This window comes from Leopardus geoffroyi, chromosome B1, assembly GCF_018350155.1.
Source record: "Leopardus geoffroyi isolate Oge1 chromosome B1, O.geoffroyi_Oge1_pat1.0, whole genome shotgun sequence".
Taxonomy (NCBI): Eukaryota; Metazoa; Chordata; class Mammalia; order Carnivora; family Felidae; genus Leopardus; species Leopardus geoffroyi.
In genome coordinates, this window is record NC_059327.1 from 59,371,911 (window position 1) to 59,396,487 (window position 24,577).

A 24,577-nucleotide genomic window follows, 5' to 3' on the forward strand; every position below is an offset into this window, starting at 1 on the left:
GACACTGGGGGTAAATGATAATGTTTAGAAGTTTTGAATTTTGAAGCCAATGCCTCTTACTTTAAAAACTGGGTAGCACTGTATGCATCAGCCAAATCCTATATGTAAGTTTGGTTCTGGAATCCATGATGCCATTGCTCCTTCTCTATGGAACACTGGAGGCCAACTCACACATGAGAAACAGAATGACCAGAACAGCTGCTAAATTCCTCCTCTCTCTTGGCCAGGCTAATGGGAGAAGGGAAAGATAAATAATAATGGCTACACTGAAAACAATTAATGTTTCTGATTTGGTAAGTCTTGTGTCCTAATTGGCTACTTTGATGATACACTCTATTTTTTTCAGCAGTTTTATGTGTTCTCCATACTGGTTAATAATGCAGGATCAATTTACATTTTTACAGCCGATACTCATTCTGAGAGAAAAAAATTCACAGACTTGCTTACCAGCAACCACAAGCTCCAGGCTGAATGAGTTTTGTCCTGCTCGATTAGTGGCTATACATGTGTAGATGCCAGCATCTCGTGATGTGACTGGCTCTATGATCAGAGAGTGCACCCCGTTCTCACGCACGAGCATCTTGTGAGCGCTGTCGGGGCGTATAGGTTTTCCATCTAGTTGCCAGCTTAGATCTGGGGTTGGTAACCCACTGACCTAAACCAGAAAGGAGCATATAAATTTCTCTAATACTGAAACAATGAAATCGTTAATAGCTGGGAAACCACCATGATTCCTCCTTTGGTACTATAAGGATGGGTTTTAGTGTCGGCTCACGTTACTCTTTTGCTTAAACCTTTCAATGGCTTACTGAACAATCATGGACTCCCTTCTAAACATCTCTTGTATCTCTTAGATCTCTTATAAGATATCTTAGATCTCTTAGATTTCCTAGAGAAAAGGAAAACAGGGGACTTAACAAAATTTGTTGTCTTACCTCACCAGGGTTATTAAGATTACTGGGATCCGGGCGCTGAGCTCTTTGGAAAAAGGTGTCCAACCACAATAACACACTCAGCTGGCATTTATACACTATAAAGCTTATTATCAAAGGGTTGCCATAGCTATGGAGACATCAGTTAATGCATCCATCAGCACACAGAGCTATTATTATTTTATCATCTTTGAAATTAAGTAACAAGAGCAATATGAAATTACCCAGAAAGCCATCTCAACAAATTAGCATCACAATGGAAACATAAAATCCTGAGAGCATGACAGTTGTGTTGACCAGAGACCAGATAAAAGCACATTTAATTGCTAATAACACATTGTGCTGTGAAGGGGTAGGGATGGTTGCCATCTGTCAGCTCTTTATAGTTTTGCCCTTGATTGTCCAAGGGAAGAAAAGCACCATTAAGGAAGGCTTTTTTTTTTTCCCACCCCCACCCCAGATTTACTAGTGGGAAATTGCATACAAAAAGATGTCATTTGGACTGTAAAATAATTCTTTTGAAAAACCAGCTCTGCCAAGTTCCATTCTTGCCGCGTGATACTCTCGTTTAAAAGAGTATCTATAAGATACCCATCTCTGCACATATAGCAAAGTTCTCGAGAATTTAAGGGAAAAAAGTAAGGAAACTGAAATTACTGGCTAAAAGGATGAAGACAGTTTGGAAACACACAGCAGTAGTTAGCTTGGCTTCGGAGAGGGCAGGCTCTCTGTTCTCCATCTGGGCACCTGCTCTCCCTCAGCTCTCCACATACACTGCTTTACCTGTTTGGAGGTCACTAGAGGTGGGAGGAGGAGGAGGAGGAGGAGGAGGAGGAGGAGGGAGGAGGAGGAGGGAGGAGGAGGAGGGAGGAGGAGGAGGAGGGAGGAGGAGGAGGAAGAGGAGGAGGAGGAGGAGGGGGAGGGGGAGGAGGGGGAGGGAGTGGACACTCCTGGTCAGGCTCCAGGCCTTTCCCGAGGTTAGAAATAAGGTGGCACTGCTCACTGCCACCTTGCTAGGTTAGATCCTGACTGACGTCATGGTATGTTTAGTAGGAGAGTGCTTCAGAGTGACTGTGCACTCTCAAACCACTGATCCACGTGCCACGTGCATCTCTGCCAGTACAGACCTAATCACATTAAAGGCAAAGGGAAAATGCCCACTTCTTCTACCCCTATTCTAATTCCAGCTTTTCTGGTTGTGTAAAGAAGGCCTGATTTCAGAAATTTAAGGTCATTATAAGCAGGCCATAATTTGAACAGATACATGCTCTGAGCTGATATGGGGATGGGAGGCGGGAGATGAGCAGATTTGTTACTAGAGGGATTGGATTAGTCATTTTCCCTCAGCACTTAGTACCAGGTCAACGGTAGTTGGTGTCTAGGAATGCACCTAATGGGTTAAAAGCAGGGGAGTGGTGCTTTTTTGGGGGTAAATCTATCTGTTGCTTTAGTGATATAAGGCTTACTTTGATTTTTTTCTTCTTAAAGCTTACATATACTGATAATTTTTTTCTTAAAAAAATGTAGATTTTTTTAGACCTTTTTACACATGAAGTAATAATCCCTTGGTATCATCTAATAACTAAAATAAAATTTACTCTGTTAAATGTCATCTTACAGGTAGTCTATATGAATTAATTATAGACCAAAAATATACATATAAATACACAGATGCTGAAACTCAACTTTTGTACTTATACTGTAGAGAGAATTATGTTGGAAAATAAAATACTTCTGTGAAGAGTACTTTTTAAAACACATTTCTATAAACCTAGATTTAATACTCAAGTACCTTACATTTGTGTTCTGCAATCCCAGACGGAACCAGCAGAGGGACCCCAAATAATTTTTAAAAACCTTTTCCATATTTAAGAGCTAAAACTTAAATAATGGGGCAAAAAACCAAAACAATCAAAAAAAATTTCAGAGCAGTGGTAATTAAACATTTCTGGCCTTGAGGTCCTTTGAGAAACTGGTGAAAGCTATATCATATACATAATTTTGTATGCAATTTCAAAACTCGCACACCTAATGAAAGCTGCCTCCCCAAGGACCCTGGGTTAAGAAGCCTTGCTGTAAAAAGGATGAGAGAAGGATGTCACTCTAACCTTGGAAATGGGAGGAATAAAAGAGTAGATACATGACTACAAAATTTATATGAAAAAAGAATGAAGATAAATTATTAGGACATGTAACAGATTTAACACATTTACTACTTCAACAAAATTGGAAACTTAAAGGGAAAAAACCTCCCAGTGACTTTGTACAGTATGCTATATAGAGTTCTAAATAAAGAAAACATTTAGTAAAAATTTAAAAGAATGACAAAACAATATATAAACATTTAGTATATTTCATTTTTTTCCCCGATGTATGCTGGAAAACATTTTAAAGATGTATGTATACCTTACATAATTTCCCTAAAAGGAATTCAAGAGTAATGTCAGTGAGGGGAGAAGGGAAGCCAGAGATTTGCAGGCAATAACCAGCTCTTACTTTACAATCCATTCTGCAGAGTTTTCCTTCTTGAACAGTTAGGTCTCCAGGAGCCTGTAAGAAGTGAGGTCTGAAGAATCGCTCCTGAATTGGTTCGTTTTCATCTCCACTGTCCCTTGATCTAGAACGAGGCCTTAGCACAAGACAGATAATAAACAGATAGAAAGATGAAAGGAAAGGAAAGGAAGAAAACAAAGAGGGAGGGGGAGGGGAAGATAGAAGTTATTTTCAGACTCTCAGCCATTTATTTTTTAATAATATGTGGAGCAATAATATAATTTCCTTACCTGATTCTTACTCCTACACAGTTTACATATAAAGTCAAAAAAGCAAAACCTTGTTCATTTCCAAGTTTATTAGAAATTTAATAGTCTGCTACTTTCTAGTGTTAAATAACTCTGCTATCCTAATTCTTAGAGCTAATATGAATAAAAGGGGAAATGGGAAAAAATGAAGTACTCTATATTAACCTATTTTTTTCCTAAATACTTTCGAAAGCTATATGAGAAGTAGCAGCAACTGCTGCTCATTTTTTTGCCAAACCTTTTTCAGTAGTAATTACAACTTCCCACTATGATTTTAAATTTATAGGAAATTAACATTTCTTACTATTTTGTAAGAATTTCAGATCTTTCCAATCAAAATTCCTTTTCATATTAACCAGGAAAACAAATTATATATTTTTTAGCTTTAAAATAAAATTGTGCAAATCTTCCAGATTTTGTATACCTCTCTCACTTTTAAATATGTTGCTAGAGGCACCTTTAAGAGCAATAAAATTTAAAGTAATTGCAGGGAAGATGTAAGAAAGGAACAAGATTGTCACTAATCACTAGAAGAGAAGTTTAAAAACATTTAACCAGAAAAAGTAGAACAAATGAAAGAGCAGTGTAATTAATAGGTCAGTAATTCCCAGTTTTAGGTAGTTTCCTCTTCTCTAACTACAGGTCTAATTTATGAACAAAATGCTTTCCTAGGAGACAGTGGCACATGGACAGTCTTAAATGTATTGAAGACACAAGCGAAGCAGAAGAAAAAAAATGCAAGAGCATGGATGTGGTACTAACTATGTTGTGTTTACGTTCACACATACAGGCACAGGTTCCTGTGAACAGACACTGCCACAAACAAGTTAGAATTAAACCCCCGTGTGTTTCAGAGCCAGAATTGTCTTCCAAATTGTTGAACAGAGGGCTCTGTGCATCCAATCACGAGGAGGTGTAGAAACACCACTTGTTTGGTGCTTACCTTCTGTGAGCCTAACTTAGTATGCATTCTCTTCACCAAAAGTGTTTGCATCTGTGGCCTGTAGTTTACTGTCTGGGCTATTTGAGCATACTGTGTAAAATACCTAAATAGGAACCTAAGATGACAGGCTGGTTGACTTACCATATTCTTTTTTTAAGTGCAATATCCTTTCCTTGTCTCTGCCTACTGTTACTCCATCAACATCCTTGCACAAACTCAGGGTTAACTAGGACTAGAAAGCACACTCTATTGTTAGCAAGTATTTGTTGAGCATTTAAAATAGGACACACCTTGCCTACAAAACTGTCATCTAAAATAAACTCTTTAGAAGTGACTGAAATGTGAACATTAGGAAACTAGCTGATTTTAAGAAATCTAGTGGCAATAATTTGTAATGGGCAGTCTAGACAGCTGTTGGTTGGAGAAGTTTGGTTTTGAATATCTGTGTATCGTTTACTGGTATTTTCACATTAATGTGCTGCCATTTAAAGGGGTTGAGTCTTGATATCTTCATACATAAATTGGGCCCCAAATAACAAATTAGTGATAGTATATCTAACTGGGCTTAGCGACATTGGCAACCGTTTGTTCCTTTCCCGTTTCTGAATTGCAGACAAGAATAATCAGGGAGCCGTACAATGTATCATTTTAAGATTGTATTCACTTTCTTCTGTCTTGCAACTGTGTTCACTTTTGGGGTCATATCATATCACGGTTCTAGTAGTGTTGAATTTATAGTAATAACTGAAATGAAACCGTAGTAACACCTATGAGAAGCAACGTATGAAATACCTTCTGACATGAGGATGGCCTGAGGGAGAGCGGGGACTGCGACCTCTTTGGTTTACAGCCTGCACCATTAGCCGTCCCGTACAACTGATGCGGCCCTGTCAGAGACATCAGGAAAAGAAATGGTTTGCAAGCAAAACAACTAACCTTCAAGCACCACCGTGTTTACTGTCCTATTCTCCATAAGACATTATTTCTTAACCAATAAATAGACCATATTAGTAATGACACCAGTCCCTCTCAGAAATGTACTTTCCCTGAGTTAAACTCCTCAGTGCACTCTGTATTTAAGGAACTCAGTGACTAGGTCTGACTTAGGACTCTTAAAAAAGCTTTACTGTTTTATCTAGAATGGTCTTTAAATGACAATCCTTCATGAATTCATTGTAATCTGCTATGGTCTCCCTAAGACACAATGTTGGATTGTGAACTATGGCAGGGGGACATTATCTCTTGCGATAATTCCATTTTCATGGTCGAATATCTGTTGGTTGTAGCTAATTCTGAAATCAAACGAGATGATTTTAGTTTTCTAACATATCTTTTTAGTAGTATGTTTTTTAAATGTTAGTAGTGTCTCTTCCAAAAACCATACATTAAAGAGATGCCAGCATGATAAAATGAACATTATGTGAGAATACACATGGGGGTGTCAAGGAGAGTATAATGACCCATACATAGGTCATCATATTCGCATGAAATGAGCAAAATCATGACTTAAAAACCAGAAGCAGTTAAATATCTAAAATATGTGGGGGGGGGGGTCATATGATATGGGCCTGTGTAATGAAAAGCCATATTTTCTCTCTCAGATTTTCTCTCTTAAAGTTGCTTGTCAAATTGAAAAATTGATAAATGTTCTCCTAGGATAGACAAAAGTAATACTTAGAGGACTCAGATGATATGAATAAATCACCACTGTTACTCTGGCTTTTTGGTTTAGCCCCTTCTTTTAATTTTTCCCTGATTACTAGCAGAGTGGCAAAATCAGTGATTTTCTTCTCTCACATCTTAGGAGAATGTGAGCAGCTGTACTTCTAAATTCTGATGATGGCCGGAAGGGAACGGCAAGAGAGGAAAAATGATAAGCAGATTATTAATGATCAGACTCAGTGATTTCTAGCTCATAGTGGATGAGCTGCCCTCATGTGCACTTAGAGTCAGAATTGACAAGTGAATCTCCTTTTCATTCCAAGTTGCCAGTACTGGCAGGTGACAGGAGCAAAGGTGTGCTGTATGCTTTGAGGAGCTGCTTTCTGAGTTCCAGCCGATGATGAACTACGTGAGGGGGGCACAGTGCTGGAGGGGACACACACAGAAACCCCACAGCAGGACTCAGCGAAGGGCAGGAATCTAGTCAGCAGGGTTGTCAGGGTCTCCCCGCAGACTGGACTTCTCTGGGGCCTTGACCGCTCCGAAAAGGCAACGACACTTAGTGCTGTAATACAGACAGGAGAAGAACCGGGGGCTATCAGATAGAAAGAGGTGGTCATAAAGAAAGAAAACTGAAGAAGTGTTATCCCACTAGATATGTAACTTCCCCTGGCATTCACAGTACTTGCTACTGAGGTCATATTTAAACATGGCCTTTCTTGAAAATTTCCAAGGAGACATGAAGTAGAACATTATGAGGGGGATTCTTTAAGAAAAATTTTTTTTAATGTTTGTTTGTTTATTTGTTAGAGAGAGACGGAGCACAAGTGACGGGCTAAGAGAGGGAGACATAGAATCCAAAGCAGACTCTGAGCTGTCAGCATAGAACCTGGCGCAGGGCTTGAATCCACGAATGGTGAGATCATGACCTGAGCTGAAGTCACACCCTTAACTCACTGAGCCACCGAGGCACCCCGAGAGGGATTATTTCTAATTTAGATTTGTTGCATCTGAAGGTCAGGTCAGTTTTCTCATGCTAATCTCTTGCCAAACCCTTGGGAGGCCCCCCTAAGCCAGCCTGAAATCTGAAAAATTAATTTTCTCTAACCTCTCTAAGTCTTATGCCTGCTACAGAAAATCTAGACGTGACTTGTTTACAAGACCCCCATTAAAATTATGCAATCGATGCATTGTAGTAACTGATTTAACAAGTGAACATGTAAGATCCATGGTTCTTTTGGAAGCCAAAGGCAAGGAATTTTATATTTTGTTTTATACAAATAGCTTCAAAATTGTACTGATATGGGATATGACTTCCTTAGTATTTGCTTTGCTACTTAAGCAAATAATTTTAATCTGAATATCTTAAAATAGATTTATATAATTTGTATACATTTTTCCTCGTTGTGTAAAACCCAGAGGACCCACAAGGGAAGTTAACATTAAGTTATCATTTCTGTGGTTAGAGAAAGATGTAAGTTAAATTCAATCTTTAACCTTGAATTTGGGGAAGCAGAGAAAAAAATTTTCTCTAACCTGGATTTGAGTTTTGACTTTCCGAAGATTTTGGCCAAATCACGAAATTTGTTCAAGCCTTTGTTTCTTCTGTAAAAACCAGCGCACTATATTTGTCTCACATGGATGTTGTAAAGATTAAATGATGTAACCGAAGATGATCTTCATCTTCCAAATATCAAATGGTACTTGATGTCGTAAGTTACCAAGTTACCATTATTAATCATTGCTGGTATTTTTACTGTGAGTCTGAGACATTATACTTGCACAGACATGCACCAGAATGATTTTCCGGGGTCCCAACAGCTTGGTTGACTGCAGTAAATTTTTCCAAGTGGTTATACTTTGCCTGAGTATGCTTTTACCCCCCCCCTTTTTAATTCCTTAAAATAACTCTTTTAATGAGTGTCTTCCCTGCCCCTCAGTGCTCTTAATGCTGGGATGAGCCTCAGACACCTTTGTATGACACTCCTTAGCTCTGGAGTCAGTCTAGGTTTGTAAACCAGTTCTGTCCCTTATAATTGAGTGACTTTAGACAGGTAATTTAACCTCCTGAGTTTCCTCATCGATAAAGTAGGACCATATAGTTAATCAATCCTGCAGGGGTTCTTATGAAGATTAAATGAGTTAGTAGGCGTAAAGTACTTAGTATTATGTTTTGCACACAGTAAACACTCAAAATGTTAAATTATTATAGCACTGAATATGGATATAATTATAATAACAACCAGATGGACATGAAGCATCCCTTAGAATTGTTTTAAAAACATTTTCTTTTAAAAAAAATTATTTTTTCATATGCAACAGGTTTTCTTTCTTCTTTCCTTCTGTCTCTCTCTTTCTCTTTCTTTCTCTCTTTCGGTATTAGGATATAATTTACTCCAAAGGAAAAACTTATGCTGTTGTTTGAAAGGTGCCAAGCACACTGGTATAGTCACTGTATTTATGTATTGGCTGCATTTGAGGTATGGAGATAAAAGTTGTCCTACTCAACTCTAACCACTAGACTCCACTTAGGATAAACCCTGCCTCTTCTTCCATCTCCAAAAAATAACAACAGGTTGGTATACTGCTTTGTCAAGATTACACATTTCTACAGTGTTTTCAAGATTTCTACACTACTGCTTAGAACCATATACACAAATAGTGCCACAGAGTATCTTCCTAACTACCCAAATTTAAGAAAAAGGAATATGTCACCATTTGTCACGTTTTTAACTCCTACACCATCTTTCACTTCTGAACATAAAAGGGGAAGTCATGACCTTCAGAAAGCAGAATTGTTAGTTTGATAATACAGTATTATTGGCTAAATACATATTACTAATCAGTAAATGACCAGGAGCATTTAGAAAGCATCCACGGGTGCCTGGGTGGCTCAGTTGATTCAGCATCCGACTTCGGCTCAGGTCATGATCTCACAGCTCGTGAGTTCGAGCCCCGCATTGGGATCTGTGCCGACAGCTCAGAGCCTAGAGCCTGGAGCTTGCTTCAGATTCTGTGTCTCCTTCTCTCTCTGCCCCTCTCTGCTCATGCTCTGTCACTCTCTCTCTCTCAAAAATAAATAAGCATTTAAAAAAATTAGAAAGCACCCAAACTCATAAGCTGTATAATTTTGATATTTTTAGTTAGAAAAAAGATCCCAGAATTCACTGTAACACTGTTGAAAGGATGCCTCTGGTGTATGCAATTGAAAGTTCAGATTTTTAAGTCTGACCATCTTATTTATGAAGGTCATACAAAATTTTAATCATATTAAAGTGCAAATGAACCCCAGTAATCCTTGTGACTGCTGGGCTCTGATGGACATTAATGCTGCTGCATTTGCTTTTAACTTTCTCATTTCTATCTACTTTATTATTAACACATGAAGGAGTAATGGAAGTGAATGTTTAAAGTTTGAAATGAGCCAGGAAACCTTATAATGCTAAAACAAAACACAAGCAAACCAACTTCTTAAATTTAATTCAGCTGTGTGTTACTTTTCTATTCCAAACAAATCCACAGAGTTTAAAGCTATAGAACAAGTAATAAGCTTGAATTCTTAAAGTGATTATGTATTAAACATTCAGCTTGTAAAGATTATTCATGCCTCACGCAAAGCCAATTATTTGTATAATATGGAAATAACATTTATATTTCCTAGCTTATGAAATTTAACTGTGGCACACAGGTCTTTATATAAGCTTGCCACTTGTATACATAATGCAACTTGAGGAAACATCAAATTGCAAAACAGCCCTTCCAAACTCCAAGCGCAACACAGCGTAACTTAGCAACACAACAAAAAGTAAAACATTCATGTTTAGATTTACTTGCGTCTTAAACCGAGTGTGCGATCCTCATTTTGGCATTATGTTTGGGGTAGCACCGCACAATCACTCATTGTTTCACTAAACTATGTGACTGCTTTGGTCTCTCATGAATTGCCAGAGCCGCATACATGGCGTGTGATACACAGTCCAGTATGCGCTTGGAGCTGTGGGTTCCATCCCAAGTAGAATTTGGATGCAGTCAATAATATCTAACGTGTTTCTTATTCCCCAAAGAGTAACCCAGGTGGAAAAATATTCTATAAAATATTCTGCTAACCTTTAGTATTTCTCTCTTTCCTTGGTTCTCACCCTTTCTCCCGGCTGCTTTGTGTAATTATTTTCCACTGCTCAGGAAAGCCCTGCCGTCTGTGTTTCATTACTGAACTCATTTTTCCAGGCCAGCCTTTTCCTCTTTCCCTTGGTCATTCCACGTCATGTACAGTCCAGTGTACCAGAAAAAAATAGAAGGAGCTGTCTCCCTTTCAAACCAAATGCTTTTAAAATGTGAAAAAAAAGTTTAAGGTAACTAAATGGCATCAAGGAATTGGGGAATCAAGTTAAGTTTTCTTTTGACTATATGTTATGCCTTCATGATTAATGTATCCTGAAAAATTCAGCTTTGACTCTGTAAATGTTTTCCAGTGCCTTATTATCATGCTTCTTTTAAATCAAATTACAAAATGGCAAAATACTTTAATATACAATAAAAGATGTTATAAAGTAGAGATGAAATAAAACACTGTTAAACATTTCTATTATGGTATTCCTATAGCAACAAATGATAATGGTCTGCTGTTTGTCATGGTTTAAATACCTCTTTGTCCTTCTAATGAATGGTAGAGTTTGTTCCAATTTCTAGGTGATAACTCACAAAACCTACATGTGGCATATTTGCACATACTTGCTCAGTATTGAAGACGCCAGGAGAGGAAAGGAGTTTTACTCTCGAAACTAAAATCAACCAGGCAACATGCTGAGACTTGGAATGGCATGTAATACCAAGTACCCTAAATCTAAAAATTCTCTCACAGCAATTTCAATCTGAGGCCTGCGTGCCCACTTTTAGGATTTCCTCAGATTCTCTTCACAAGTTCCCCCTCCTATGCCTGCCCCTGGTCCTTAGGTAGAAAAGGAGACTTAATTTAGCCTCACCCTCTTTAAGTTAGAATACTGGGTGGATCAACTCACACTGAGAGGTAGTTGGAATTCTTGGTATCAGGAAGTGCTCTGGTTACCGTGGCCTCGGAGCTCTTTGAATCTTTTGCTCCCTCTGACAGACCCAGGGCAGTCACATTACTGTTTGCTGAAATCCCAGGTGAGATGGGAATTCTGTTAGAAGGGCTGGGCTTTTGGCAACCTGATGTAAACTGGTGCACTTCTCATTCCTTTGTCTCCTCTTCAAAGGGTAGAGGCCAAGATTGAGAGAGAGTTAACGGAGGGACTTACCCCAGGGCTTGGTTAAAGCAGCAGAATTCGCTGGGGGCTAGGGACTGAGATGAGGGCCCTGAGTGTGCTGGGAGCAAAGCCACTTCCCAGCTTCCTGTGTGGCTCCCTTCAGCTGTGCTGTGGGTGTGGCCGGTCTGCTGCTCCCAGCTCCCTCCACCCAAGCCCACAGCTGTGGCAGTTGTGGCACGGTCACATCTGCTGCCTGACTCCTTTCCCATGGGGGTAGTAAGGAGGAGAAGCCAGGAGGTCAGAAGACCACACACCAGCAACATGTTGGGTAGAAATTCCATCCTGAACTGACTTGCCTACTCTCTAACAGTTCTGTAGCAGAGTATCTAGAAACAGAACTGATCCTTCACATCCTGATTCCACAGGCTCCTGCCAGCGTTTAGGGCTGCTGCTTTAAGACAAGGTTATTAGTGTCTTTGAATTAAAATAATGACAATAACTAGCTTTTACCAAAAGCATATTATATGCCAGGTAAACCAAGTATATTATTCAAATCCATATTATTACTCTTATTTCACAGAAGAGGAAATAGGCACAGAGACATTATGCCACTTGCCAAAGGTCACATAGGTGGTGAGTGGCAGAGATAGAAATTCAACTCAGATCTGTCTGATGCCAGAGTTCATGCTCTTAACCCCTGAACGACACCATTTAGGCTCTTCGGTAGCATCAACCCTGTCCGATATTTCTGGCCTTTGTGGTATTATTTCTTTCCCTTCCTCCTCTTCTGTATTACAAAGGGGATCTTCAGCAGCCCTCCTGTATCTAATGACTTCAATAGATATTGAATGACTTCAACTAGTTTGTCAGTAGTTTAAATGCTCAGAGGCTGGCACGCAGTCTCCAACTCTGCACCCTGCCATTGGCCATGAGCAGCAAGTCTTTCCCCGTTTAGAACTTTTCCATATGTAAAACTAGGTTAGTATAATTTGAAGAAGACTAGAAGCAGACTCATAATTGCAATTTTACATTTATGTTCTTTGTTCTATAAAACCGCTGACTCCAGTAACAGTTTAAAACGTTCACTAGGAAAAATGCCTCAAAATTAACATCGGGACCAGCACTGGGGAGTGCTGGAACACAGTTAATTCGATCTCCATAATATATCCCAGGCTTTCTAGGGGACAGAGGAACAAAGGACCCAGCATGAAGAAAAAGTTTGGATTTTGTGGAGTTCTCTATTATTTTAAATAAAGGCAGAAAATTGAGAATTGAAATTTGTTAATATTCAAGGAAACATACTGAAAGTACAGGAAGAAAAAAAAGCAAGGTCCACTTCTGTTCCCCTGTTCCCTCAAATCCTCCAAATATGAACACAAATAAGTATTAAAATGTAACTTTCAGTAAGAGTTGCGCTTTTGACTATTTTCCAAGGTGATGGTCATGTATTCACCGACTGAAAAATTGGAACCTGGAGAAAGTGCATATTTACTATGGAAACTGTGACAGTGAAGTCGGCTGTGCTCCCTCACAACCTGATTTGTAGAGAATTCGAGTTCCATTCTAATCTTAGTAGTATTGCAGAAACAGATGTTTATATGACAATGTAATATTAGGACAAACATTGCACAAGCTGTTAGAGGTCTATAAGCTTTGCTGAAATTATTTGTATCATTTTCTAACATTTCATGTTTCCTTCTAAAGGAATAATGAAATATGGAATGATATAAATAGATCAGAGATTTAAAAAACATAACTGGACAATCTTCATTAGTTCTATAATTGTTAATTTTAGCTTCTTTTTTTTTTTTTTAAAGTGACTTCTGCTGACTTTGTAAAATTACCCTGTCACCCATGGAGGTCTTAAGGTACAGAATCACTCCTTACTCACTTTTGCATCCTCTGTACCCAGCAAAGTGTATCAAATATATACGGTACTCAAAAAGGAATCTGCAGGCTTGAACTGGGGACTAGGTACCAGTAGCTGCCTGTTAAATTCTAAAGGAGTCAGCTGGTTTTTTGACCCTAAATCTAAGGGCAAATACAAGAGAAAACATTTGGATGGAAACAAATAATCCTGAATGCCATATGTAGATTCTATCAAAATTATAATTTATCTACACTTATATACGACTTAAATTCCAGTGAATTAAGTGTATCTGTATTTCTTTTAAATATCTTACTTTTTTGAGGATTTTTACCTCAGCCTATTGATATATGTCACTCACTACACTTTTCTCCTTTTTTTTTCCTTCATAGAACTTAATCCCATCTGAAATTATATTATTTATGTATTTGTTTACTGGCTTACTTTCTATCTCAGGACTTTCTTCTGTCCAGCACTGCAACCCCATCACCTGCATAAGTGTACCTATGAGGCCCTCAGTAACATTGGTGGAAAGAATGCACGTCTACACTGGAATTACTCATGTGAAAAACACCTGATGAAATAGATACTAATAAAGAATTTTTCTATCTTCTGAAATCAAGATGGATGTAAAATTTGGGAAAATCATTTTAAGTCAAAGAAATAAGATTCCACCTTTTTAATTAAACAGTTCCTTTCTTCAAATAAATGCCTGTAAGCACTATGCACAGAACTGAAGCCAGACCTATACCCTTAATCATTACCTGAGGGTTTGCAGCCATAATTGTGTAATTGCCATCATCATCTAGGGTGGAGGCTGTGGTATGGAGAGAGCAGGTCCCGTCAAGATCTCTTTGAATGGTGTAGTGATCATTCTTTGGAGAGATCTGCTTTCCATCTTTAAACCAATAGATCTGTGAAAGGAAACAATGATTAAAGATTAAGGATGTGTGTAGTATTACTCTGTTTGGGGGACTGATAAGGAATAACTGTGTGATCTGCAGAGCTGATCTGAGTTTTCATGTTAAAATGTTAAACAGCACATCTGAACAGGAAATTGAATTTTGAGTGAAAAAAGTACGTGATAAACAGGTTTAATTCTATTTTAGTTTTTAAAAATGATATATCTTGGGGCGCCTGGGTGGCTCAGTTGGTTAAGCGTCCGACTTCCGCTCAGGTCATGATCTCGCGGTTCGTGAGTTTGAGCCCTGCGTCGGGCTCTGTGCGGACAGCTCAGAGCCTGGAGCCTGCTTCAGATTCTGTGTCTCCCTCTCCCTCTGGCCCCTCCCCTGCTCACGCTCTGTCTCTGTCTCTTGATAATAAACGTTAAAAAAAATTAAAAAATGATATATCCTTATATTTTAAAAAGTATGTATGTAAGTAGGTATTCACATATTACTCACATATTTTTTTACATATTATTTATCTGGAGGGATCTAGATTGAACATTGACAGTAATAACTTCTGGGGTGGCTTCACAGGCATTTTCCATTTTTGCTTCTATTTTCAAATGTACTGAATTAAAAATATTACTTGTAAAGGTAAAAAGGTATTTTATTTTATTTATTTAAAAAAATTTTTTTTATTGTTAATTTTTGAGACAGAGGGAGACACAGAATCCGAAGCAAGCTCCAGGCTCTGAGCTATCAGCACAGAGCCCAACGCGGGGCTTGAACTCAATTGTGAGATAGATCATGACCTGAGCCAAAGTTGGATGCTTAACTGACTGAGCCACCCAGGTGCCCCAAAAAGGTTATTTTAGAGAACAATAACAGACTCCTTACTCCATTCCACTGAATTGTGTTAGACAAAATGGCAGTGAGGAGTGAGCAACAGTTAAGGGTTGGTGGTGGGTGGAGGCCTACTGTTTTCATTCTGGGCCAAGAAGCATATGCTCAAAGTTGAGTGTTTGTCAGTTCTCCCCACTACGTTAAGGAAAACACAGTAGTATTTAAACTTACAATAATTTTCAATAATATTTTAACTTGGTTTGATAGAAAATTAAATGTGAAGAATAAAGTAAAAATAAATCTGGACTAAATAACACATTTTAAAATGGTCCAGTTACCTCTTCCCTAGGTCCTCCTACCTTTTGTCATCTTTAAATAAAATCACTGGCCGGCGGATCCCTCATGATTTAGTTATTATTTTGGACGGTTGGGACACAGGGCCATCATGATGAATCACAGTGCCAGCAGTCCTACCATGGCCTAGATGCAGAACTAACGCCTGCCATCAGCCCGCCTCCAGACTTCTGGCTAGGGAACTAAACAGATCCCCCTCTCTAAAGCCACAACAAGTTCTCTGTTGTCATCTGTGTTCCTTGCAAACTCAAGCTTTCCTAACTCATTCCTAACAGAAGAAACCTCCTTTAGAGCCTTCAGTTTTTAAAATGAGCTTCTTCCTTAATGTAAATCAGAATGCACATTGAGACCACAACTGGCATTCAAATCCAACTCTCTATCAAAGCTTCTGAATCTGAAGAATCTTTCCAAAACATACATTTCTAAGAAAGGACGGGCTAGAAATATATAGCACTAAATACGGGCATGAATAATCGGGATCTGACTGCTGTAACTCTTCCAACCCCCATTTTTCAATTAGCTCTAAATTTACAGCCTGTATTGTTAATCCGCAGAACTAAAGATGAATCACCAACTAGACTAATAACTCTCAGTCTTAAAAATTAAATTATGTAAAGCATGATACTTCATAATTATCATTCTCTGCTTGGTGGTTTTATTATTTCTGATGGAACCCAGAAGCTGTGATTAGAACAGTTTCCTCCTTTTGCATTCTGGCCACTATGCCAGTTCTTCAGAACTGTTTCTTTCCTTTAATCCTATTCCTCACCTCTGCTATATCTGGACTACAACTCTCAAATGAGAATTAGGAAACAGTCCAACAATTTTACCAAGACTGTTGATGGAGAGGGAAGGGGAGGATATACAAGATGAAAACAGGGTGAACTAGAAACGCCTTTCAACCTTCTCATGTCTCAGTCAGAACAAGCATGTAAAAGGCAGAATTTTTTTTTTTTTTAAAGCATAAGCTAAAAGAAAGGATGTATCTTTTGGAACATGCTGAATATTCCACACTTTGATAGGGAGGGAAGAAAAAGAGCGGCAGTGAGGACAGGAGGAAGGAAGGGGAAGGAGGAAGGAAAGGTGAAGAAGAAAATCTAACAATAAAACGTTCTTAAAAAATTAAGCCTTAAAGCTGTGAAACATTGAAATTCATACCAGAAATGCAAAATTATGTTAAAAACAACAGCTCATCTTTCTGGTGAACATGGTGTTTTTTAAAATAAGAATCGGTGATCTTAGAACTTAAGCAATGATCTTAAGCCTTGAGTAAGATTTAAAAATAACAAGGGATTTGTGAATATTTTGGAAGCTTAAGATATTTGGAAACAACAATATCTTGTTGAGTTTCATTCATAAGCTGCAAATTTATTTTTAGTATGTGCATTGGATATCATATTTGTGAATACACAGCAATTATCCAAATCATGTCAAGAATAAAGAAGTTTTCTCTAACAACAGTTTACTTTAAAAGTCTCATTTTATTAGCAGGGGATACATATGTAAAATTTTAAGGCTATTTTCTTTGCTCTTTTTTCTATGACACCACTGTTAAACTTTTAATTTCAGTGAGTGTATTTTCCCTTCTATATGCTTATTGTACAAATTTGCCTGGCCTTTGGTACTGTCCTGTTTTTTTCATTGAAGTTTCTATTTCTTTTAACATTGTTTCAATCATTTTAAACACAGGTATTTTACAGTTTGCTTAAGATTGCCCAACACTGCACAATACTTAAGCTTCTATTGTCTTGTTTCTTGTGCTATTGATTCTCCTTATTGTTGCTTATTTTCTCCTATGGTCTGTAAGTTTTTACTGTGAATTTCTTTTTCCTCCCTCTTACTCTACAGAAGTTTGATATGCCCCAAATTGTGAGAGTGTTCTATAGGGCAGTTTTTGCTTGCTTCTGCCAGAAACTTAAGGATTTTAATCCATCCTGGACTAAATTTCATATTAATTTCTCAGCTTTTGGCTCCATATCATGTGTTAAAGTAAATTTGGAGTTTCAGTTTCTCATGGGTATCTTTTTTATTCTTTTCTCCCAAGTTCTAGGGAAAAGTGTAATCTGTGCATTGTTTTCTGGGCTAGTGAGCAGTTAGTTATTCTTGTCTCCCTTTAGAGACAGGGCAATGCTTTATCTAGCATTTCCATGCATCTGTAGAAAGAGGGCTCCCATCTAGGTCAGCCTAGACCACCTGAGTGTCAGAAGTTCCTTTGATTATCCTTTCTCAACAGTATTCTGGCCTCTAGCCCCTTTATAAATACAGGAAGGCTTGGTTTTGTAGATTAAAGATCTGAAGTTTTTATAATCCATGGTAAACTTTATTTCTTTGTATGGTACACAGCATGGGGTTCATGTTCAAGCCTGGCCACTCACCAGCTCCCTGACCTTGGGCAAGTTGATTAAACCTCACTGAGCGTAGTTCAGTCATCAGTAATTTGGGAGTGACACTGATAATATCACATGAGGAATAAATGATGTAGGTGTATGAAAAGCTCCTTGTCAATTATTTAATTGTTATTCTCCTATTCTATTCTTCGAACCCAAACTCTACCCTTCTTCTGCTCTTTCTGGTTTCTAATGCCTCCTGAGGAAGGCCTTGAACTTAATAGTACTTTAAACATTTTACATCATGGGTACTGAGAAAGGTAGTCTGTATCTCTTCCTCCTATTATACATGCTGTACTTTTGAAGCCTAACTCTTCCTCAGAAAACAGGACTCTTAAAAAGCCATGTTTTTAGCTTACCTTTGGTTTTGGATTCCCAGTCACTCTGCATGTGAAAGTTACAGGCATTCCCTCAAAGATCTTGTAATGTTTCAGTTTCATCTCAAAGAACGGTGCCACTCCATTTTCCACAGGTGCATCCCCATATTGGACGTCATCACCTGATTCATCCACAGGAGACCTTTCTAGCCTGTACTCGATTTCACTGATGAGTCTCTGTTCACAGCTGGAGACTTTGTATTCCTACATTAGGTAAAAATAAAGGTCATGTTAGCAACCTCAGTTTCTTGTGGTACAGTGTGTCTCATGAGTCTTACCCTCCCCTCCAATAAGGCACTCAGAAGACAGTGATATTTTTACCATGGAGCTTAAAAACAAGTCTGAGCCCAACTCAGTCCCATATAAAACAAAAAAACATCTGGAAGTAAGTATATATGATATTTCAAATTGTCTTCAAGTCTTATCATCCTCCTCCCCCAAAAAACTATGAAGATGAATTTCTTTCTCTTGTCTCTTGGGGGGTAGGGGGAAAGAAAGAAAAAGGCAACAGCTTTATATTCTCAAACTGTTCATAAAAATAAAACCTGATGGAACACTGATTTCTTTCTGTAGAGTAAAAGCTGATGCGGGGGGGGGGGGGGTGGGTGGTGCAGCTCTTCAGAAGGGTAAGAGTACATGTGGCCAGCAGCTGCAATATTACATAGCATTTTATCAAATGAATAATGGGAAAAATGGCATTTCTTTTCACTCATAACAGTCCTTGGCCACAAAGCCTCTGAACTCCTCCTCAGCTGTGCAGCTATTAGGAACTATTCTCCACCAATGTTTCAAAGAAAAATGGGATTGGCAGTCTAGTCAAAACTGTGAATAAAAAGACAAAAACAGGGGCGCCTGGGTGGCGCAGTCGGTTAAGCGTCCGACTTCAGCCAGGTCAGGATCTCGCGGACCGTGAGTTCGAGCCCCGCGTCGGGCTCTGGGCTGATGGCTCGGAGCCTGGAGCCTGTTTCCGATTCTGTGTCTCCCTCTCTCTCTGCCCCTCCCCCGTTCATGCTCTGTCTCTCTCTGTCCCAAAAATAAATAAACGTTGAAAAAAAAATTAAAAAAAAAAAAAAAGACAAAAACAAAGTACCCATCAACATCCTGTGGTGATCAAGGTGGACCCTACAGTTCTCTTGCTTACAAAGCACAGTGAACACAAGGCAGCCCATTAGAAAATACTCTCTATTTAATTATAAATAAAAGATGTTTCAGCTAGGTTTTCCTTAAAGAAGTTACTCAACCTTTAAAAAAAGTTTGTCGTCTTGAGGGAAGAAATACAACAGTATGAATAAAACTGCAAATGAGTTGTTTTAATTACTATCAAATGAATCAGTTTAAGAATGGGCACATTTATCCCTAGAAAGGTACAACAAATGAGAAACAATTCACAGTTCAGAGTGTCCACTAGTGACAGAAGCAAATTCAAGTTCGTAAATGTATGACAAAAATCACACTGCAGTAATTTTGTTCATCTGATCTTAGACACTGGTCATAGTATTTACAATTAATATGTGGCAGGAAAGATAGATACGCAGGCAAACAAAGAACACGAGATAACAGATACAGTGAAAGACCAGAAGGAGAAGAAAGGTGAAAAGCTTATTAACCTTTTGACCATCCAGAGGACTCCCTACAGAAGCATGAGGAGACCCAATTTCCTGTAATGGTAGAAAAAAAGAAGTGAAGACTAGTGACAGAAATAAGAATCTAGCAAGATATCTAGTTTTAAGTGAAATTTTTGCAGTAGCAATATTTAACACAGAAAAATCTTCAGATATTAAAGGCAGATCCATTTTTTAACATCTATAAGAGTTGACCTGATCATTTAAATAGGTTTTAAAAAGCCTTCTTTAATCTTGAGACTACATTTGGAAACTCCAAGCAGAAACAGTGCAGATTATAAAACAGCTTACATCAAATCCATGCAGTGACTTTTTTGGGGGGAACAAAAATAGCATTTTAGGTTTTCTGCTGATTAGTGACTTACAAATGTATATGTGAAGGAAAATAAAGACATAATCTTTCTATAAATAAATAGTTTACTTTGACTAAATATTCACTGGCTGTTTCAAATAATTTCAGTGAAATATGTTTCTCCACACAAAGGGATTTTGCATGAAAGGACAGGACAGCAAAAACAGAAAGATACTTGAAAGGAGAATAAAGTGATCAACAGGAAGATAAAAAGAACAGTTATCACTGACTGCAGTAACTCCAGCAGTCACTTAACACACTGTTTGGCACATGGTATGTGCTCAATAAATATTAGCTATGACCTTGATTGATGATGTTAATACTGCTTTTCTTTGACTTGCCCTCTACTTCCTACAGAATTGGCCCCAAGAATAGTGGCCATGAAGACTATGGGGAGAGGGAACAGAATAATTATCATTTTTCTAAAAAGTCCAGATGGGGGTGCCTGGGTGGCTCAGTCGGTTAAGCGTCCGACTTCAGCTCAGGTCATGATCTCACGTTTCGTGAGCTCGAGCCCCGCGTCGGGCTCTGTGCTGACAGCTCAGAGCCTGGAGCCTGCTTCGGACTCTGTGTCCCCTTCTTTCTCTGCCCCACCCCTGCTTGTGCTGTCTTTCAACAATGAATAAATGTAAAAAAAAAAAAAAGTCCAGATGAACACAGTACCTGATTAGCTGTTTCCTCTTCTGGCTCCTGAATATTAAAAACAGTTGCACTGTCAGCACCTAGTAATCGACGAGCCATTCTTTCTTCATATGTTAACCTCTAAACAAAGTAAGTCACAAAAAAGACAAAATTAGAAAAGTCATAATTATATACTGCCTGATGAAAAAGAATTTTATTTATTCATTTTTTTAAAACTGAATTGAGAGAGACAAAGAGACTGAATCTGAAGCAGGCTCCAGGCTCCAGAGCTGTCAGCACTGAGCCCAACGTGGGGCTCAAACTCACGAACCATGAGAGCAAATGTGAGCAGGGGAAGGGCAGAGAGAGGGAGAGACAGAATCCCAAGCAGGTTCCATGCTGTCAGTAGCGCAGAGCCTGACATGGGGCATGAAACCACAAAGCATGGGATCACGACCTGAGCTGAAATCAAGAGTCAGAGCTTAACTGACTAAGCTATCCAGGCACCCTGAAAAAGAATCTTAAAAAATGAGTTTTGATATTTTCTGTAACTATTTTCCCCTCAACCTTCAGATACCTATATATAAAAGGAGTCTCTTTCTTTCCCTTCCTTCAGTTGTTCAGTCTGTCACCTCTCCTTCTGGTCTTTGTGGCTTAATATAGTGTTGGGATATGAGGTAACTAATCTTGAGAGCCACTGACTGATACAGCACAAATTTAAGGTGAATATAATAAGCAAACAAGGCAGAAACCACATAGGAAATATGTGTCATATACCAATCCTTAATGGTAAATATATAGAAAAAAAGATATTCAAATAGCAAAATATTTTTTTGAGGAAAGGTTATTTTCATAACCATCCATAGCTTCAAAACAGCCTGGTCAGCTCCAAGCCTCTGATAAGGAATTTTAGACCAGCTGGAAGTGATGATCCTCTCTGTTTCGGGGTTCTCACCTCTAAAGGCACTTCCCAGGCTGGCTGTGTGGCAGGTGAAGGTAGGCAAATATAATAGTCCACAGACAATAACTGCACATGGCTGAATGAGCAAAAGGACTGTGAGGGACACTTGCCAAAGCTAATCTCCACAATTCGAGATTCTACTCAGATGCAGATTGCTTGCCCATCAGGCAGAGAAAGTGGTAAAGTTTTCACGTCTAGCAGCCAGTGCTCTGGATCTGGCCAAAACATATTTGCGGGGCCGTTCTTATGCCAACGTGTTTGTTTTGTCCAGTGGGCTGTTTCCTGCTTTTGAGTGTTGGTCCTAAAAAACCTTAGAATTGACAGTTCTAGGAGGAACTTTCAGAGACCCTCTGTCCCATGAAGGGCATTTTACAAACAAGTGTTTTATTCAAAAGAGAGAATTAGTAAGACGGAATCTTAAAAGAAAAAATAGACAAGTTATTTCAGTAAGCTTCCAAACTTCTGAACATCGATGCAAATTCTATTGGAAACTCTCTAATCAGGAAAATATGTTGAATAAATTTACAGTTTCCAGTAATTGCTGGTTCTAGTCCCAGCTGAAACCGGGAAGTGAAACAAGTCAGTGCCAAATGACAAATAGTCCCGAAGTTCAAATTATTTCATTTACTGAAGAAGAGGCAGAATACAAGAAGAGGCAGAGGCAGGTGTTTCGTGCATGGGCTGTCTCAGGCCACTATGTTATTATTTAAATTAATTTTCTCACATCTGTTAAAGAATCATTGAATTCAAGTTTTCAAAAGGAGTTTTAAATACGTGCTCTCTTACATGCCTCTAATGTTTTCATGGAGAGCTGTAGCAATATCAGAGGTAGGAGTGGAATATTTTCCACTCTGTTTCTTATAAGCAGAAATATCAACTATTGATACCAACTCATTTCCCACAATGTACTTGCTACCATTAAAAGCCAGATTTACTTCAGTTTTGTTTCTAAACCACTAGGCTATATGGCTATCCAAGCCCTGTCTACAGAGGACAAAAATAAGTAACAGAATAATATGCAACACCAGGAAAAAGTTGTCCTTTTAAACTCTCAAATGTGGAAATCCATGGAACTTGTGAATGTCATTCACTGCTAAACAGATAAATATAAATATATAACATAATATACACAGTATGATATCACAGCCTATAGAAGTCTTAAGACTCTTTAACCAAGAGAATCTTAGCCCATAAGGAATATTTAAACAAAGGTCCAGAAAAACCCAAAAAACTGGAGAAATGCCTTTACCTGGCTTGAATAAGTTCCCGTAAGTATTTGCTTTAATCTTTCAAAGGCTTTCACTGACGGAGCAGGGAAAGCTTCCTGCGTATGTGTATTTACACATGCAATTACTTATTTCAGGGAAAAAATATTTCCCCTTTGTGAAAATCTTCTATTCTCAATGAAATGAATGACTAACACAAGATCTCATTAGAATTTTAATCTTCCTGAACTCAGATTAGGATGCCCTAATAATTAAAAGCAGCATTCAGCACCCCTCCTCTATCCTCCACCTTTCTAATCAAACATGGTCTGTTCTCACATTTTTATTTATCAATGTGAGATAATTAAAATTCCTGGAAAACATATTTAACATAGAGAGCTTTCTACTCTGAAAAAGGTATCTGAGAGGGAGATTTTATACAAAGAGGCCCTTTTCTTCTACTTAAGAGCCAGGCAAATTTTTCCAGTGGCAATTCCAAAATAAAGCCACAAAAGGCTCCTTTCCTTCACCTGGGAAATCTTATTTGCGAGACTTGTTCTTCCTGTCCCCTTAAAAATAACCTGGATGTGGTAAGAGGAGGGTCAATAAAAAACAAACAAACAAAAAAAAAACAACTGATAAGGAAACATTTAAGTCCAATGGAGGAATTATCTATCTATCTATCTTTAATTTTTTTTAATGTTTATTCATTTTTGAGAGACAGAGAAAGAGCATGAGTGGGGGTGGGGCAGAGAGAGGAGACACAGAATCCGGAAGCAGGCTCCAGGTTCTGAGCTGTAAGCATAGAGCCTGACGCAGGGCTCGAACTCATGAGCTGTGAGATCATGACCAGAAGTCGAATGCTTAACTGACTGAGCCACCCAGGTACCCCAAATCTACCGTACAGATACTATACTAAACCTGCTCTACAATTCTGCCCCCTTAAAATGTAATTCTTTTTTTTTTTTTTTTTTCTTGAGTTTAGTTGTCTGGCTTTGACAAACTAGAACAATATTGTAGAACAAGCATTACTCCTTCATTACTGAATTATTATCTATTTATGGTCTAGTAGGACAGTCCTGGACTTCAGGAGTTGTTTCCTTAGTGAAGATAGTTTTTCTGTAGAAGCAGTACATGTCTTAGAATCCAGATTCTCCTTTTGGTAGATACAAATCATTCCAGAGCATGCCTTCCCCCTCCTACCCAGCCCAGGTCTGTTCCTTTTTCTTTGTAATGTTGCAATTCCTCCTTTGTTTTACTCCCCACCTTAAAATCAAGCCTTTCCTCTTTATCTCCAACTTGCTATCTTCACTCCCAGAATGTTTTTCATGAATAGGAGGAAACAGTGAAGGCTGAGTAGAAGGAAGCCTTTCTACTTTCCTCCCTTTCCCCCAGATTCAGGCCATAATGCTAAGAAGAACACTGAGGTTTAGGGGTAATGAAATCATTTCATGGACAGATTGCAAGAACCTAAGTCAGGGAAGAGCTCTTTGATGTGGGTAGCTAATATTCCAAGTACAAGCCCCAAATCTGTCTCT

General features: G+C 38.5%; 2 protein-coding genes across 6 annotated transcripts in view; one reads left to right on the forward strand and one right to left on the reverse strand.

The window, feature by feature from the left end:
• The window catches only part of CBR4 (carbonyl reductase 4), a 97,907-nt gene extending 83,712 nt beyond the window's left edge, over positions 1-14,195 (forward strand). The window contains exon 5 of the mRNA XM_045463560.1: positions 13,887-14,195. Coding sequence (XP_045319516.1) covers positions 13,887-14,008 — 122 coding nt within the window. The 3' untranslated portion in view covers positions 14,009-14,195. The remainder of the gene's footprint in view (positions 1-13,886) is intronic.
• The window catches only part of PALLD (palladin, cytoskeletal associated protein), a 408,001-nt gene that overhangs the window by 6,546 nt on the left and 376,878 nt on the right, over positions 1-24,577 (reverse strand). For 3 of the 5 annotated variants that reach the window (XM_045463501.1, XM_045463536.1, XM_045463523.1), the window contains 7 exons: positions 20,916-21,014; positions 19,886-19,936; positions 18,261-18,482; positions 14,195-14,344; positions 5,469-5,563; positions 3,429-3,561; positions 448-655 (listed from right to left, as the gene is read on the reverse strand). In XM_045463501.1, the coding sequence (XP_045319457.1) occupies positions 448-655; positions 3,429-3,561; positions 5,469-5,563; positions 14,195-14,344; positions 18,261-18,482; positions 19,886-19,936; positions 20,916-21,014 (958 nt within the window). The remainder of the gene's footprint in view (positions 1-447; positions 656-3,428; positions 3,562-5,468; positions 5,564-14,194; positions 14,345-18,260; positions 18,483-19,885; positions 19,937-20,915; positions 21,015-24,577) is intronic. The other 2 variants (XM_045463512.1, XM_045463529.1) reach the window with 1 other exon arrangement.